Source organism: Durio zibethinus, chromosome 7 (assembly GCF_047325235.1).
Source record: "Durio zibethinus cultivar Kanyao isolate XHJ-2024 chromosome 7, ASM4732523v1, whole genome shotgun sequence".
NCBI lineage: Eukaryota > Viridiplantae > Streptophyta > Magnoliopsida > Malvales > Malvaceae > Durio > Durio zibethinus.
This window is the reverse complement of record NC_143168.1, coordinates 15,048,874-15,064,219: the sequence shown is the minus strand read 5'-3', so window position 1 is coordinate 15,064,219 and position 15,346 is coordinate 15,048,874. Positions and strand designations below refer to the sequence as shown.

At 32.6% G+C, this 15,346-nt stretch overlaps 1 protein-coding gene and 1 non-coding gene across 2 annotated transcripts; both read left to right on the top strand.

The window, feature by feature from the left end:
- Positions 1-806: 806 nt before the first annotated feature.
- On the top strand, positions 807-913 carry LOC149518018 (small nucleolar RNA R71). The gene has a single exon (XR_016343879.1). It is a non-coding gene; the product is annotated as a small nucleolar RNA R71 (small nucleolar RNA).
- Positions 914-6,236: 5,323 nt separating this feature from the next.
- Positions 6,237-12,409, top strand: LOC111276813 (calreticulin-3-like). The gene is made up of 14 exons (XM_022862691.2): positions 6,237-6,388; positions 7,660-7,767; positions 8,428-8,620; positions 8,876-9,134; positions 9,409-9,465; positions 9,558-9,605; positions 9,859-9,945; positions 10,032-10,089; positions 10,196-10,263; positions 10,346-10,438; positions 10,520-10,576; positions 10,681-10,782; positions 11,986-12,015; positions 12,165-12,409. The coding sequence occupies exons 1-14, from the start codon at positions 6,289-6,291 to the stop codon at positions 12,174-12,176; spliced, it is 1,272 nt and encodes a 423-aa protein (XP_022718426.2). The 5' UTR covers positions 6,237-6,288; the 3' UTR covers positions 12,177-12,409.
- Positions 12,410-15,346: the final 2,937 nt, after the last annotated feature.

Sequence of the window (15,346 nt, the reverse complement as noted above, 5' to 3'; positions counted from 1 at the left end):
TAATCCAAGATATCATCCTTTTCATCAAAGTTATCCATCCCAACATTTTTCAAAGAATAGATAGCATTACAAGCTTCCTTGTGTTATCATTTAGGATTGAACTCAATATTGCTGAGCAAGATACCTACAAGGTGGTTGGCTATGGCTTGGGCTACTTAATCTATATAATTTTCAAGGTTCTTGATTGATGCAATTTGGCTTTGGATATTTGCATTATTAGCTTGCATCAATTGGGTCAATATATCCATAAAACTTGCTTTCTTTTCTCAGGGAGGATTGTAAGTTGGTGGGTTAAGGCAAAAGTTATTATTTTGGGTGTTGATGGATTGGTGTTTGGGCTGATTCCAAAAAAAATTAGGGTGATTTCACCATCAATGGTTATAGGTGTTGCTATATATATTATAATTGAGCTTGAGTTGTTGGCTAAATTGGACAAGTTCTATCCTAAATTTATATTTTTCCCTTAAATAAGGTCCTTCAAGATATCACATGAAATAAAAGGACTTTGGATTACATTTACTTGGTTGGATTGGGAGTGGGCTCTTAAGTCTTTTATCATTTTGGTTAGGGCAACTAATTGGGAGTTTATAGAGGTGATTGCATCAATTTCAAACAAACCAATAGATTTTTTACTTACCTTTCTTTCTATGCCCCATTGATAGTTGTTAGTAGCCATTTCTTCAATCAACTCATTGGCCTCTTCAGCAGTTTTATTCATGATTGCCTTTCCAACAGTTGAGTCTAAGATGGTTTTCATGGTTAGTATAAGACCATTGTAGAAAAACTAATTTTATAACCATTAGGGTAATCCATGATGTGGGCATTTCTTTAACAACTCTTTGAATTTTTCCTATGCATCATATAGTGTTTCATCATTTACTTGCATGAATGTTGTGATCTCATTTCTCAACTTGGCTGTCTTAGTTAGTGGAAAGAACTTTGTCAAAGATTTTTGTACCAAATCATCCCATATTGTGAAAGAGCTAGGTGGTGTGGTGTCAACCAACTTTTTGCCTTGTCCCTAAGAGAAAAAAGAAAAAGTCTCAGTCGAATAACATCATCAGAAATACCATTATAATGAAAAATATCACATAATTCAAGAAAATTTAAAAGATGAATGTTAGGATCATCACTATGTAATCCTTCAAACTACATAGAAGTTGGGACCATTTGTATTATTGAAGGCTTGATCTCAAAATTATTTTCTTGAATGTCTAACATTTGAATGGATGGTTGGAAACCATCAAAATTGGGAACTATATAATCTTTCAAAGTTCTTTGAGCTTCATTATTTGCATTGGTCATTGGTACAGGTGCAGGTGGCATTGTCTACTTTTTTCTTCTTTTTCTAAAAGTTCTTTCAATTTTTGATCCATTGGAGTTAAATTAACACTTTTGGATTTGTGCATACAAATAAAAAATTATCAAAGAAGGATAAATTCAAATAAAAGTAAAAAAGTTTAGATTATAAAAGTTTAAAAAATCCTTATTGATATTGAAAACACCACTATAATCTCCAGTAACAGTGTTAAAAACTTGATTGTTGATTTTTATATAGCATGTAAGTACATAGATTAAGTAATAAAATGGAAGTATTCTAGTTTCATCTCCCAAGAGATTATAGATTGTAATGTTAGGTAGCTTTCAAGTACTAAAGTTGAGATCTCAAAAATCTTATAACTAAACAACTGTTGATTGCAAAATAAGAAAATATAAGAGTAATGTAGGTTTAGATCTTGACTTCACCAATTGTCACTTAGGAAGTAAAAGAGTATAGCCACATTAGATCTAAAAGAACAAGAATGAAAATCATAAAAAACAAAGAAAACTTGAGATTGCCAAACATGAAACTAAATAACTTGAATGTAAAATGATGATGACCAAAACTTAGCTTTACAGTAGGAATGCTTCGAAATTGTAAAAGGGTGCTTGCCAAAACTTGTAAGAATAAAGGAAATTGTAATTCAAACTTTTAATAAGAAAAAATGTTTGAAAAACAAAAGATCTTTGAAAATTAAATACTTTTTGAATTAGATAAAATAATTTAAAGAAACAAAATTTTTTTATTGGCAAATCTATCACCTAAGCAAATAACTAAACAAAAGAAAAACTAAGAAAAAAAATGAGAAAAAAGAGGAGAAGTGAAGGATGATAAAACAAGTGAGAATGGCTTCCCTATTATACAGTGGGTTTGACCATAGGTGGATAAAAATTATAAGAATTTGATTTTAAATCAAACGCTAAGAGATATGGTTTATCTTTATATTCAAAGTGCTTTGACCAAATGGGACTCTTACTTCTTGAAAGGGTATAGTTGAATGGGTGTCTTGGGAAGCAATTTTGATCATGTAATCTTTGTTTGATATAATCTTAATGCAATCTCCTTATAGGTTCTACTAAGGTAGGATTCAAGACAAGGTAATTGATTCTTATCTAAACTCCTAGGATGTAGCTTATAAATCTTCAAAAAGATAAGCAAAAGAATCCATCTCAAACACAAACACTCTTGGCTGAATAAGGTAAAGTTTATGGTAGCTTGAAATTCTTCAATGCTAAGCAAAAGAGTCATGGTAGAGTTCAAACTTCTTTTGGCCGTGTGGGGTAGAGTCTTTATGCATTTAAATTTGCATGGAGTCTTATCGGAAAATAGATAGGGCAGAATGGTGTAGGAGTCCTTTATGGATGCAAATTCCTATTTTTGGTCACATGAACAAGTCCTAATGCAAGTAGAAGTTTTGGATCTTGCTTTGGCCGAATACAAGGATGACTTGAGAGTCCATATGCATGTAAAATTCCTCTTTAGCTGCATGGTTGAATGGCATTGAACCAATGAGGGTTGGCTAACTCTTGGTCTTACATGGCCAAATATGCACCTTCATGCATGGATTGTATGTTTTCTTCATCCAAAGGCTTTAAGCCTTAAAATGCAAGAAGCTAGAATAAAAGCACCTAAAATTTGAACAAAATTTAAAATTTAGCACCAATTTTTGAATGTAAAAATGCTATATTTTTAGGTGCTATCAAATGCACCAAGTTCTCAAAGCCAAATACCTTTTGGAATTTTTTTTTGAAGGGAGGCTTGGACACAACCCATCTTATACTTCAAGAAGCATATGAGAAGCTCGCGATGTTTTGGAAATGGGTGAGAGATGGAAAGTTGGTGATGAGCAGTCAATCCAAATCTAGATGGCTAGTAGATCCTAAGAACGAACTCTTTCAAGGTGCAATCACTGAGAGTAATGTTAGAAGAAGATAGTCTTGTGGAGAAGCTTATAGACAGCTCAACTAAGCAGTGGAAAAGGGAGCTTATCTATGAAATATTCTCACATGGTGAAGTGGAAGCTATATGTTCTTTGCCAATAAGTAAGCTAGGTGCCCAAGATAGGTTAGTCTGGCATTATCATAGTCTCTGTAGTCAAGAGTAGCTATAAACTGTTGTGCAAAATATCGAATGAAGAATGGCTTCGTCCTGCAGTAATAGGAGAAAACAATACACAGATTTGGAAGGCACTGTGGTTGGCAGAGGCGCCTAGCAAGATCAAAGCTTTGTTCTGGAGAATGTACCATGGTTTTCTCCCGGTTATGGTGAATTTACATAATAAAAAGCTAAATGTGGATAAAACATGATTCAAGTGTGGGGAAACAAAAGAATCAGTGGTACATGCCATTAGAACATGTCCGACCATTGTTCAAGTCTGGAACTCACTGAATGCAAACAAGGAATTTCAAGAGAGGGGCACTGGACATGCTTCGTGAGTAGAACAAATCTGTGTGTCATTTGATAAAGAACAACTATAGGTAAGCATGGTTACAGCCAGGGCAACATGGAACCAACAATGTTTTTCATGGGGAGCATAAGTGGGGGCTCACAGGATCTAGTACATGTCATCAGGAAGTATGTGATAGATTATAATGTTGCTTACATAAAAGACACGGCTCAAACGAAAGCACCAGGTAGATGGAAATTGCCTTACATGAGCTTGTCAAAGTCAATTTTGATGGAGCAATAGATGTTAGGCAAAAAAAAGAATGAGTGGGCATTGTGATAAGGGACTCCACAAAAGAAATGCTAGCAGCTACCTCCATCCGTTTACCAAACATAAGTGATTCCTTCCAGGCAGGAGCCTATGTAGCTGTCCAAGCGTTAGATTTTGCATCTGATATGGGTTTCAGAAGGATAGCCCTTGAAGGAGATGCACTGATAATGGTCAAGCTTCTTAGCTCAACAGAGCTAGACTTATCACTAATTAGAATAATCATAGAAGAAGCTATAGAAAAAAAATAAGAAAAGAGCAATTCCAAACTTGTTTTATTATGCACACATTGAAAAAGGATAACATGGCTACTCACTGTTAGCAAAGAATGGTTTGAATGTGGTAGAGAATAACTTTTGAGTTGAGGATTATCCTAATTTTATAGCTTAGGTCATCTTTGAAGATTGTAATTCTGCTAATGAATAAAATCCCCATATTTTCTAAGAAATAAAAACAACTCATGAGATTAGCTCAATCAAAAGTTTTAAATATAATATAGATGTAATGTTGTCATACAGGATGAAACTTTTTATATAAAAAATACAAATATTAATGAAACTATACATGGAAATATTTTATATTTTATTGAGATTGAAATTGAAGTTAATAAATCAAAGAAGTTTTAATCTTAATATGAGTTAAACTTATAAATTAACTAATACATATATTTATTTCAATATTAATTCAATCACATAAACAGCTTTTCAATTGTAAATTTATAAGATGTAATTTTAGTCTTTATATTCACATAAACAATCATAATTTTAGAGTTAAAAAAATTGTGTACTTATTTGCATGAATAATCAGTTGAACTAATACCTACTTTTTTTTTGTTTATTTGAATATTTCATTGGTTCAACTACATTTATAAATGTATGATTATCACGTTTGATCTTTTTCAATAAATAATTTAATTTATAAGAAATTACATTAATAAGGTGCTAAATTATGGTATTAAAATGTTATGTGAATAAATAAAATAAGAAAAATAAATAGAAAAAGGAAGTACAAAGGACAAAATAAAAGGAACTTAATATAATATATAATAACATGTAGCAATATTTAAATCCCATTTATGAAATGTTAAATTACAGCCAAAATTTAATATACTTGATCTCTAAACGAGGCAATGCAGCACTTGTCACGTTATTAGCTTTCCTTGCGAACTCACCAGGAAAGCAAGAGTAGACCGAGAGGAAGACTCTGACTTGGAAGGAGTCAACAGTCCACACTCCCAAAGGACAGCCGAAAAGACCCAAAAAAAGGGGAACGACCCAAAGTCTTTCCGAACCTTGAAAAATCTTCAATAATGCCCTATTGCCCCAACTTTGGGGTTATCCAATATGCTGAGTGAGGGTAGGGCCAGCCATCGAAAATACACATTTGTAGTTTCTGGGAAACGGATTCCCGGTTTCTGAGAAACTTGTTTTGTGGTGGACTTCAAATCCTTTTCTCTCGCAATCATTCAATTTGAACGCAAACCCTCCAATCAATGCCTGCTTTTGTTTTTTGGTTTTTTTTTTTTTTGAAAGAATAATGCTTCAATTTTAGTCATTTAATTACAAAGGTACGAAAAGAAATTGTTATTTCAATTGAAGCATACGGTTCAATTATAAATATATCTCTATTTGAAAATATCAAAGAGTTAAAAGAAAGGGAAAAAGAACTTGCACTTATATGTTATTAGGAGAAATAAAAAAAAAAAAAAGAAAATAAATTATATATATTTGAATTTTATATTTTCTTTTCAAGGTGTACTAAAATGATTTTTTTAATGCATTTCTTACTCCTTTAACTTTTGTACTTTTGACGTAAAAAATAATGCAAAATGCTTTTTAATTTTATTACAGATCACTAATATCAATTTGTTCTGTCTTTTCAAATATTAAATATAAAACATCAAAATGAAATATTTTATTATTATTTTTTTTTTCCTTTTAACATTCCAAGTGTTAAGACAATTGGACAATGCAACGTCGTTCTCACTTCTCATTGGCCAGAATACCCAAAACGTCCAAATTATTACAAAAATGTGGGGTCATAACGTAATTAAGTGGAAAATAGTGGATGTTTTTCTACTCCCTACATCTAAAGCACACGTTATATTCCACTATAAAATGCCCCCAGTCAAATTTGAAATAATAATGGCATTACCGTAAATATTTGGACTGTCAAGGCCAATGAATTATAAAGCAATCTATAACTAGCCCAAGCTTTCGAATGGCGCTTCCCAGTAGTATCTGGTTCTCCAGAAATGGCGCGACATGCTTCAATTGTCATGCTTAAACTGCTTCTACTTCTGTTTTTTTTTCAATCTTCTATTTCAGAGATTATTTTTGAAGAGCGATTTGAAGGTACTGTTTTTTCTTGCTTGCTTTTCATTGCTTGTTGTATTTTCTACTCTTCCAGTTTTTTATTACTGTTTGAAAAGGTTAAGGAAATTCTTAGCATGATTCAACTTTCACTGGATGCTTTTGAATTTTTTTTTTTTTTTGGCTAGTGGAATGCTATGTTTGGTTATTGAGAAAAAAAGAAGAGGAAAATTAAAGAATTTTAAAAATTCTGTTTTGCCACGTCGTCAACTAAAAAATCTTTGTTAGGTTGTTAACTAACTGCTTTGTCTTGGCAGTTGTTACAATTCTTTTTTTTTTCTTTTTCTTCTTATTCTCTGTTTGGTTGCCGGGAAATTGTGGAAGGAAAGAAATGAGAAATTTGAAGCAAAAATGTGGTTGGAATTGAATTGACACTCTTTACAATGCTTTGTTTCGTTAGCCGAGGAAAATAAAAAAAAAAAAGGGAAAATCTCCAATTTTCGGGCATCTGTTTTCTAGTTAATTTTAGTTTCTGGGTTGTGTTCGGTTTGGCTATTGAAGAAAGCAGTCCATTTCCTTTTCTTTTTTTTTTTTTTAAAGAAAGAGTTTCATTGAAGCTTGCAATAACTCGGTGATTTTCCTTGAAAGCTTTGCTTTTGGTGGATCATAAGAACAGTGCTATGAAAAGGAAAGAAAGAAGAAAAGAGAATAATGATAGGAACCTTTTATCTTGATAAATTCCTCTTTTATGTTTTTGGCACCTCAGGATCACTGAAAAAGAAGACCAAAAATTTAAAGTCAACTAATTTTTTTTTTTTACTTTTTTTTTTGTTATTTCTGATAGCATGAGGAAACTTGGGTCTTTGCTTTTTTGCTTTATTTTGAATAAATGGTTTCAAGTTACATTCTAATTGGTTAATGTTATGTTTAATGAGACATCCGACTTTTTATCCCCCTCCATTCTTTCATTTTGTTTCATGCACCAAAAGATTGGAGCATTGAAATTGGTTAATTCCTATTGACCATTTATTTGTTCATCATTCTTTTGCCTTGGACTTTTTTGTCTTGTAAAAATGCTTATGGCACCTCAATATCAGTCTTCTCAACATGTTTGTTGTTTTTTCCTTGATGAAATGCATAGCAGCAATGCTTTAGTGGCTGTAACATTGGAGTGCATTAGCTTGCAGTCCCGGAACACTCATTTTTTTTTAAAAAAAAATTTATTGGATACTTTTATACGTTAGAATTTGGACTCTAACTAATTTTTTTGGTTTGTTTTACCCTACATTGGTATGATCTGGTGCTGTGAACAGATGGATGGCAAGGCCGTTGGGTAAAATCAGATTGGAAAAGAGCTGACGGAAAAGCTGGAGAATTTAAGCATGCAACTGGAAAGTGGTTTGGAGATCCTGATGATAAGGGTATGATATCAACTTTTCTTTCTGGTTATATTCTAAAATGAATGGTGTTCATATAAAACTAGAGAATATTGAGAAATAAATGAACAACCTAGCTATTTTGAATATTACTATAACTTCATTCAGTGTTATCCAAACATCAGAATTTTCTTTAGATGTGTTTATTTACATAATCAAACTCACTCCAAAAGAAAACAAAAACATGTCCAGTAATGATACTTGAGTCAACAATGTTCACTTCACATTAACTGATTATGCTACAGAGCGCTTAAAAATCCCTCACAACATGAACCACTCGTGATTTTGATAGCTTTTACAGAATTGATTTGTTATTTGGGTCCTTGGCCTCATAATTAGTTGTACGTAAGCATGCTGTCACCTTGGCTGTAATGTCTGAAACAAGGACTTGATATTTTATTTATCTGTTTTCAATGGTATAGGTGAATTGGTATTCTGAAATTATCATGTTAAATTGTTAAGCTTGCAATCAAATTGAAGGTAAAAGTCTTTAAAAGCTGATGACATAAAAGCCATGGGAGAGGCTTTTGAGCTTATAAATTTAACTTTTGCCCCCTTTCTCCTCATTTTCCTTTTGATAGTCTGAACTTGATGGCTAAGGCAAGTAAGCTAGTATGCTTTTTGACAATTCCTATAATTCTGTAGGTATTCAGACGTCTGGTGATGCCAAACATTTTGCAATAACTGCAAAGATACCTGAGTTTACAAATAAGAACAGGACATTGGTCCTCCAGTATTCTATAAGGTTTGAGCAGGACATTGAATGTGGTGGCGGTTACATAAAGCTTCTCTCTGGATTTGTCAATCAAAAGAAATTTGGAGGGGACACCCCATATAGGTTTGTATCAAAATTTATAGCCCAAACGTCTTTTATTGCAAAATTTCTTTCATTTGGTTCTTGTTGCCTTAAATTATATTATAAATATTCTGTATCATACCTGCCATTTGGTATTTATGCTGGGATGCTTTTCTTACTGGCCACAAGAGCAAACTTCCTTAGGGACTGCTTCTACAGTTTTTCAGTTCTTTTCTATGTTTTACTTGTTTGAGAAAATTTTTTGAATAACCTCCTCACTTTTTCTATTTTCTGCAGCTTAATGTTTGGACCAGATATATGTGGCACACAAACAAAGAATCTCCATGTTATACTTTCTTACCAGGGCCAGAATTACCCTATCAAGAAGGAATTGGAATGTGAAACTGACAAGCTAACTCATTTCTACACCTTTATTCTTAGGCCAGATGCAAGTTATAGTATCCTCATTGATAATCGTGAAAGGGATTCTGGAAGCATGTATACCGACTGGGATATTCTTCCTCCACGGAAAATCAGAGATGTCAAAGCTAAAAAGGTTACAATTAGAGCTAAGAAACCACTGATAATTTAGTTTGGACTACTTAATTGAACACTTTTGTTAATTTTTTTTCCTATGGAAATCTTATTTACATATTGACTTTGACTACAGCCTTTCTCCGTGAGAGAGAACAGTACTTTCTTCAACAATCTTAGTTAGGGGTTCTTTAGGATTGACCTTTTCTTCAATGACTATGATTTTAGCCTTACTCAATGAGGTTGGTTTTTTTAAACTTCAAAATTTAAAACCTTCAAATTTCTATCTTTTTCAGCCTGCTGACTGGGATGATAGGGAATATATTGAAGATCCTAATGCCAAGAAACCTGAGGTAAATTTTCTTGTCATCTTTTTTCTTATTGATTTTCAAGTTGATATATAATTTCAACGCAAAATATGCCTAAACTCATCTTGGTCTTGCAGGGGTATGATTCAATTCCAAAAGAAATTCCTGACCCTCAAGCGAAAGAGGTTAGTTTGTTACTTATGAAGCAATAATATTAAGCCATTAGCCATGCACCTGGATATTTTTAACTGCCATCAGCTGCCTCTCTAATGCTATTGGCTTAATCACAGTGCTCCTATGTTTCCCATCCTTTCTCTTACTTCCTGTTTTTACAATTATTTCTTTATTCTGCTATTTGGGGATATAATTATAAGGGGAAGGGATGAGGGAGAAGAAAAGAAAGCCATACTATGACTCATGTTATTTTTCACTGGTTAGCCTGATAATTGGGATGAAGAAGAGGATGGTATTTGGAAAGCACCAAAGATACCAAATCCAAAATACAAAGGACCATGGAAACCCAAGGTATGCTTTAAAGCTAACAAGTAATATTGAAGCTGAACTTTTTAACTTCAGCTTCTCATGACTACAGCCTTTCTTTATGACTACAGAAAATCAAGAACCCTAATTATAAAGGGAAATGGAAGATTCCTTATATTGACAATCCAGGTACGCTGTAATACATCTTTATATTTCCTTATGCCTGTTCAGGATAAGAATCTTTATAATTGAAGAATTTGGAACAAAGATGAATGATATTATTGTTTCTCTTCAGAGTTTGAAGATGATCCTGATCTTTATGTGCTTAAGCCAATCAAATATGTGGGCATTGAAATTTGGCAGGTAGTTCTGTCAAACATAAGTATCAGTTTACTGGTTTGGGATAGCCTTTATTTATGATGCAATCTTGAAATATAATGCACAGGTGAAGGCTGGATCGGTTTTTGACAATGTTTTGATCAGTGATGATCCGGAGTATGCAAAACAAGTGGTAGATGAAGTGCTTGCCAACCGGGAGGTCTGACCTGTTCTTTCTACTTTTACTAGTAGATGATTTCTCAATAGTGGTGCCTAATTTTCATTTTTTTTGAGCTTTCAGGTGGAAAAAGAGGCATTTGAAGAGGCAGAGAAAGTGAGAAAAGCACGAGAGGAAGAGGTCATTGCCAGATCTTTGCTTCCCATATTTCTACATAAATTCTATTATGAACTTCATTTTTCTTGAATAGTGTTTTTAAGTAGATTTGAGTCCAACATCTACAGGAAGCCCAAAGAGCAAGAGAGGAAGGAGAGCGAAGAAGAAGAGAAAGGGGTTATGATCAACGATACCGGCATAAGGAGCGCTATAGAGACAGATACAAAAGGGTTTGTATTTTACATACTATAAACTTTTTAATTCATGAATGTTAAAAAGACCAAGAAACTAAAAAAAAGTGGGCAGCAAAATTGCATTACTGAAATTCTATCCTCAAGCTTGATAGTCAATTTGCAAAATCTCAAGTCTCCACATAAGATATGGAAACCATGTAGGACCACTACCTAGGTCCTTTAGGCATACACACCCGAGGTGAAAATTAGGAAAGAAGACCTTAGTCATGCGGGATTTACTTGGTTGTTGTTTCTGTGGATTTTATTATATATTTAGGCCTTAAATTAGGGTTTTATGTAAGCACTTATATGTCTTTTTCTAAAACTAGATATTTGACTTGGATGATCGATGTTGAAGCTTTTCAAAATTGACACTGAACACAAACTGAGAGTTTTCCATATCTTTCTCGTGTGGAGATTTGAGATTTGGAGAACAGAAATTCAAAGAGGATAATTTTGCCACTTTCTTTTAGTTTCTTCTAATTTCCCGGGGAGGGCAAGAAGGGTTTCTTGTGTTCTGTCTATAAAATGTCATGGAGCCTGGTAGCAGAGAGTTGGTAAAACAAATTTACTGCTCATGTGTGGCACTAGCAATAAAATCACTTTCAGCTTTTGGATCTAATTATGAAGATGTGGTTATCACACACTTGACATAGCATTTAATGATGTGCTGGAAATTGATTTTTGGTGTTACATAATTGTTTGGAGGTTTTTGCAAAGGAATCAGGATAACCCCCAGGGATCCATTGGTTGAGTAATCTTTCAGGGTTACTTAGAATGAGGTATAGATGCTAGCATCCCGATAACTGGGAATGACAGAAATGTAACAATACAGAGATTCTCACTCTGATGTAAATCTGTCCCCAGAAAAGGTGGTTGTTAGAGATTCCTGTGGGAGGAATTGTAGCAAATTTTGTTCCCAAAATCTTCTCTAGTTTTAAGATTGTTAATGTTCTAATGCTTTCTGTCAATTGACCAAAAACACACCCCCTGATAGGAAATGAGAGATGAGGGAAAAGTTCTGCTTTAGGATGGAAAAGAAATGTGTATGTGCTTAAAAGACAAACTTAAAAGTGGATATTAGATATAAATTGAATTGGATTTTCTAATTTGATATTGAATGTTAGATATAAATTGAATTGGATTTTCTAATTTGATATTGAATGTTTATCGTATCTAACTGAGATGTTTTCTTTGCAGCATCCACGTGATTACATGGATGATTATCATGTAAGTATTGACCTCTACTTTACCTTTCTCTTTTCTTCATAACATGCTAAGTTCTGTGGGAATACTCCCAAATTTTTTTCACTTCATGTCTTTATAATTGAGATTCACTGCCATATAATTCACTTCCATTCCTTTTATTTGGTTTACAGGATGAGCTTTGAAGGGTTTTGCTTGCTTCTGCCTCTCTCCCTTGTGTGGTGTTACTTTGTCTTTCATATGCTCTATCGTGGCTACCGGAGCTGAATCAACAGATTTTGTCCAATCGTGTAGCACTTTTTTGTCCTAAATTATTGTACAATTTTCTGATCTCATTCTGCTTGGTAACTAAACTACCAGTTTTTAATAATGCTCATACATTTCTCCAGAATCTTAATCAGTTATTTGGTATCACAAATTTCCATTGTATTCTCCTGAATTTACCACATGGGATATGGTCCTCGGCTCCTCGTATATAAGACAAAAGGTAGATTTGGTAAATTAAAATATGAAACAATGATATCATATGAAAAAAAAAAAAAAAAAAACGAAAATGATGTTTACAATTTTAACAAAAACTAACAAAAATCAAGAAGTATATTTCATGTTCTCAATATCAAAACGATATGTGACAAGTAATTTGTATAAAATATTATATGAATACTTGAATTATTAATATTTTATATAATATAAATATATAAATTATCATATCAAGGATGTAGGGCATAGCTACTTAGTAGTTAAGTTGTTTACGATCTTAAATTCATCAAGGAAGGCATTTCATAAGTCATGTCAAAGCTTTAAAGAGATCATGGTTAATACATACGCTTTTTGCTTATAGACGAGAAAAAAAAGGGGCCAGGTTTTATTTTTCATTTTTTATTTTTGGAGAAAGGGATTCAAATCATACTAACTAGGAGGATGCCCATACTACATTGTGGTCTTGATTTAAATTGTTAAAATTATAAGATTTACAATATAAATATAGGTAAAATATTTGAAAAGTCATGCATACATAAGATAAAAGTTAAGGTTTATAAGATAATAATGAAAAAGACTATTCATAATTAGGATAGATAACAACATTGAAACTGTTGGTTCTAATCATGCTAAAGAGAAAATAATCACCGATCTTCAAATATTTATCATTGATGAATTTCCTTCATCCTTCTGTGAATGATTTGTTTTGAGCATTGTAACAAATAATTCAAGATTTGTTTTCTTCAGAAGTTAGTAAGGTAATTACGATATGTTCATTTGGGAGGTACTTGTGAAAAAAAGCTGGTATTTTCTATATGTATAACATGAAAAAGAAAAAGCAAGTAGATATTTTGAATGCATGGTTCATTTAGTTTTTATTCTTGAGTAAAATGATATTGTGATTCGTGGTAAAAGTTTATATGCAATTTTTTACTAAGGTAGGATTTATTCCAACATTTACATTGGTCATCAAGTAGTGGTGGAACATAAGATTATCACAGTAAGCATCATCTTCAATTTCTGCATGGTAATCATAATTAAAAGTTGTAAATTTGTTGATTTTTGTTTAATTGACTAAATTAAGTGTTTAAAACATAAATGAACATCTTACCTTCTATTTCTTGTAGGTTACTTGGTGTAGTAGTTGATTCAATATGTAAAAAAGCTTCAAAATTCATGTTATTGTTGTATTTGAAGGTTATAATGTTTTCAATTTTGAGATTATGTGTTTCAACAAATTCCTTCCATCCATTTTGCAAGCATAGTCAACTATTACTTTTTACCCAATTGCATTTTGAATGTACTTGGGAGAAAACTGTTAATTTCTATAAGGGATGGAGTTGGAACGACAGTGATGTACATTTGACTAAAGTTTTCAAAAAGTTCTTGAGATGATAAAGTATAGTAAAAACAGTTTATTTATGATAATTTTCATATTATAATAATAATAAATGAAAAAAAATTGAATTAAATGATTAAAACTATTTAGAATAATAAATAGTATTTAAATAGTAAAGTATAATATAAGTGAATTTGTGTTTGGTCTTTGTGTTTTCTGCTGAGACTTTCTAGTTTGGTTTATGGTAAGACTAGGGTCAAACCCTTTTTAGTATAAATTTTTATCATTTAATTACTCAGTTTTTTTTAAAAAAATCAGAATTTGATTGCAATTTTTTTGCATAATTCAATATATATGTATATAAGAGTAATGCAATGTATAGAATAAAAAATTTAACAAAAGATGTGAGATGGTGGTTTTGTTACTGATTCTAAGAGAAAATAGGATTATTCTTCCAGCCTGGGTTGTATGTGGAAGAATAAGGATTGTTGGGCTACCTTGGGTTCTGTCTTACAAATGAAATTGACTTTGAGTGAATACTCGAACATGACTCCCTCGAGTGTCCTACCCCGCATACATCATCCATAGCTACAAAACTATGGGTATGAGTAAACCTTGAATGACTAGGACTAGGCTCTGAAGATGTAATGTTACAATGTAAAGACTCTATAGATTTGGCTAGGGAATCTACCATAGCATTCATCGTTATAAGCTCACTAATCTTGTAGACCCATGAGGCTTTCCTAGAATGCTGTCTCTCATTAGATCATTGACAATTATTAGTTGCCATATCTTCAATAAGATCATACGCTATGTCAGACGTCTTACTCATTAAAGCACTTCTTGATGCAGTATCTAAGATAGTCCTAGTATTAGACACTAACCCATTATAAAAGATCTAAATCTCTAACCATTTTGGTAGTTTATAGTATGGACACCACCTCAGGAGCTCTTTATATCTCACCTATGCCTCGTATAAGGTCTCTGAGTCATACCGGAAAAATGTAGTAATTTCATTCTAAATCTTGGCCCTCTTGGCTAGAGGAAAAAATTTAGCCATGAACTTTTGCACTAAATCATCCCAAGTGGTGATGGAATTTGGTGCCATTGAGGCTAACCAACTCTTAGCTCTATCTTTAAGGAAAAATAGAAATAACCTAAGTTTAATGACATCTTCAGTAACACCATTATGTTTAAATGTATCACATATCTCCAAAAAATTTCAAAGATAAGCATTCGAATCCTCACTCGAATGACCACTAAAATGCGTCAATTACTGTATCATCTAGATAATTACAGGTTTAATCTTAAAATTATTGGCTTGTATGGCTAGCCTCCTAATGCTAGGCTAAAAACCATGAAGATCGAGCACAGTATAATCTTTAAGGGCCATGGTATTGGTTGGATCAATTTGTCTTTCCTTTTTAATTCTTCTACAAGTAACTTAAAGCTCAAGATCTAAAGGGATCAACTCACGATTCTTAACAGAGTGCATACATGGGCCTCAAATGCACTATCTTAAAACAAAACTCTTAA

What these genes read in the sequence shown, in the direction of transcription:
- LOC111276813 (XM_022862691.2), top strand. Translation starts at nt 6,289, where the DNA reads ATGGCGCGACATGCTTCAATTGTCATGCTTAAACTGCTTCTACTTCTG. An exon ending in GGAGGGGACACCCCATATAG is followed by an intron (nt 8,621 to 8,875) that starts GTTTGTATCAAA and finishes TATTTTCTGCAG; the next exon opens with CTTAATGTTTGGACCAGATA. An exon ending in TGGGCATTGAAATTTGGCAG is followed by an intron (nt 10,264 to 10,345) that starts GTAGTTCTGTCA and finishes TATAATGCACAG; the next exon opens with GTGAAGGCTGGATCGGTTTT.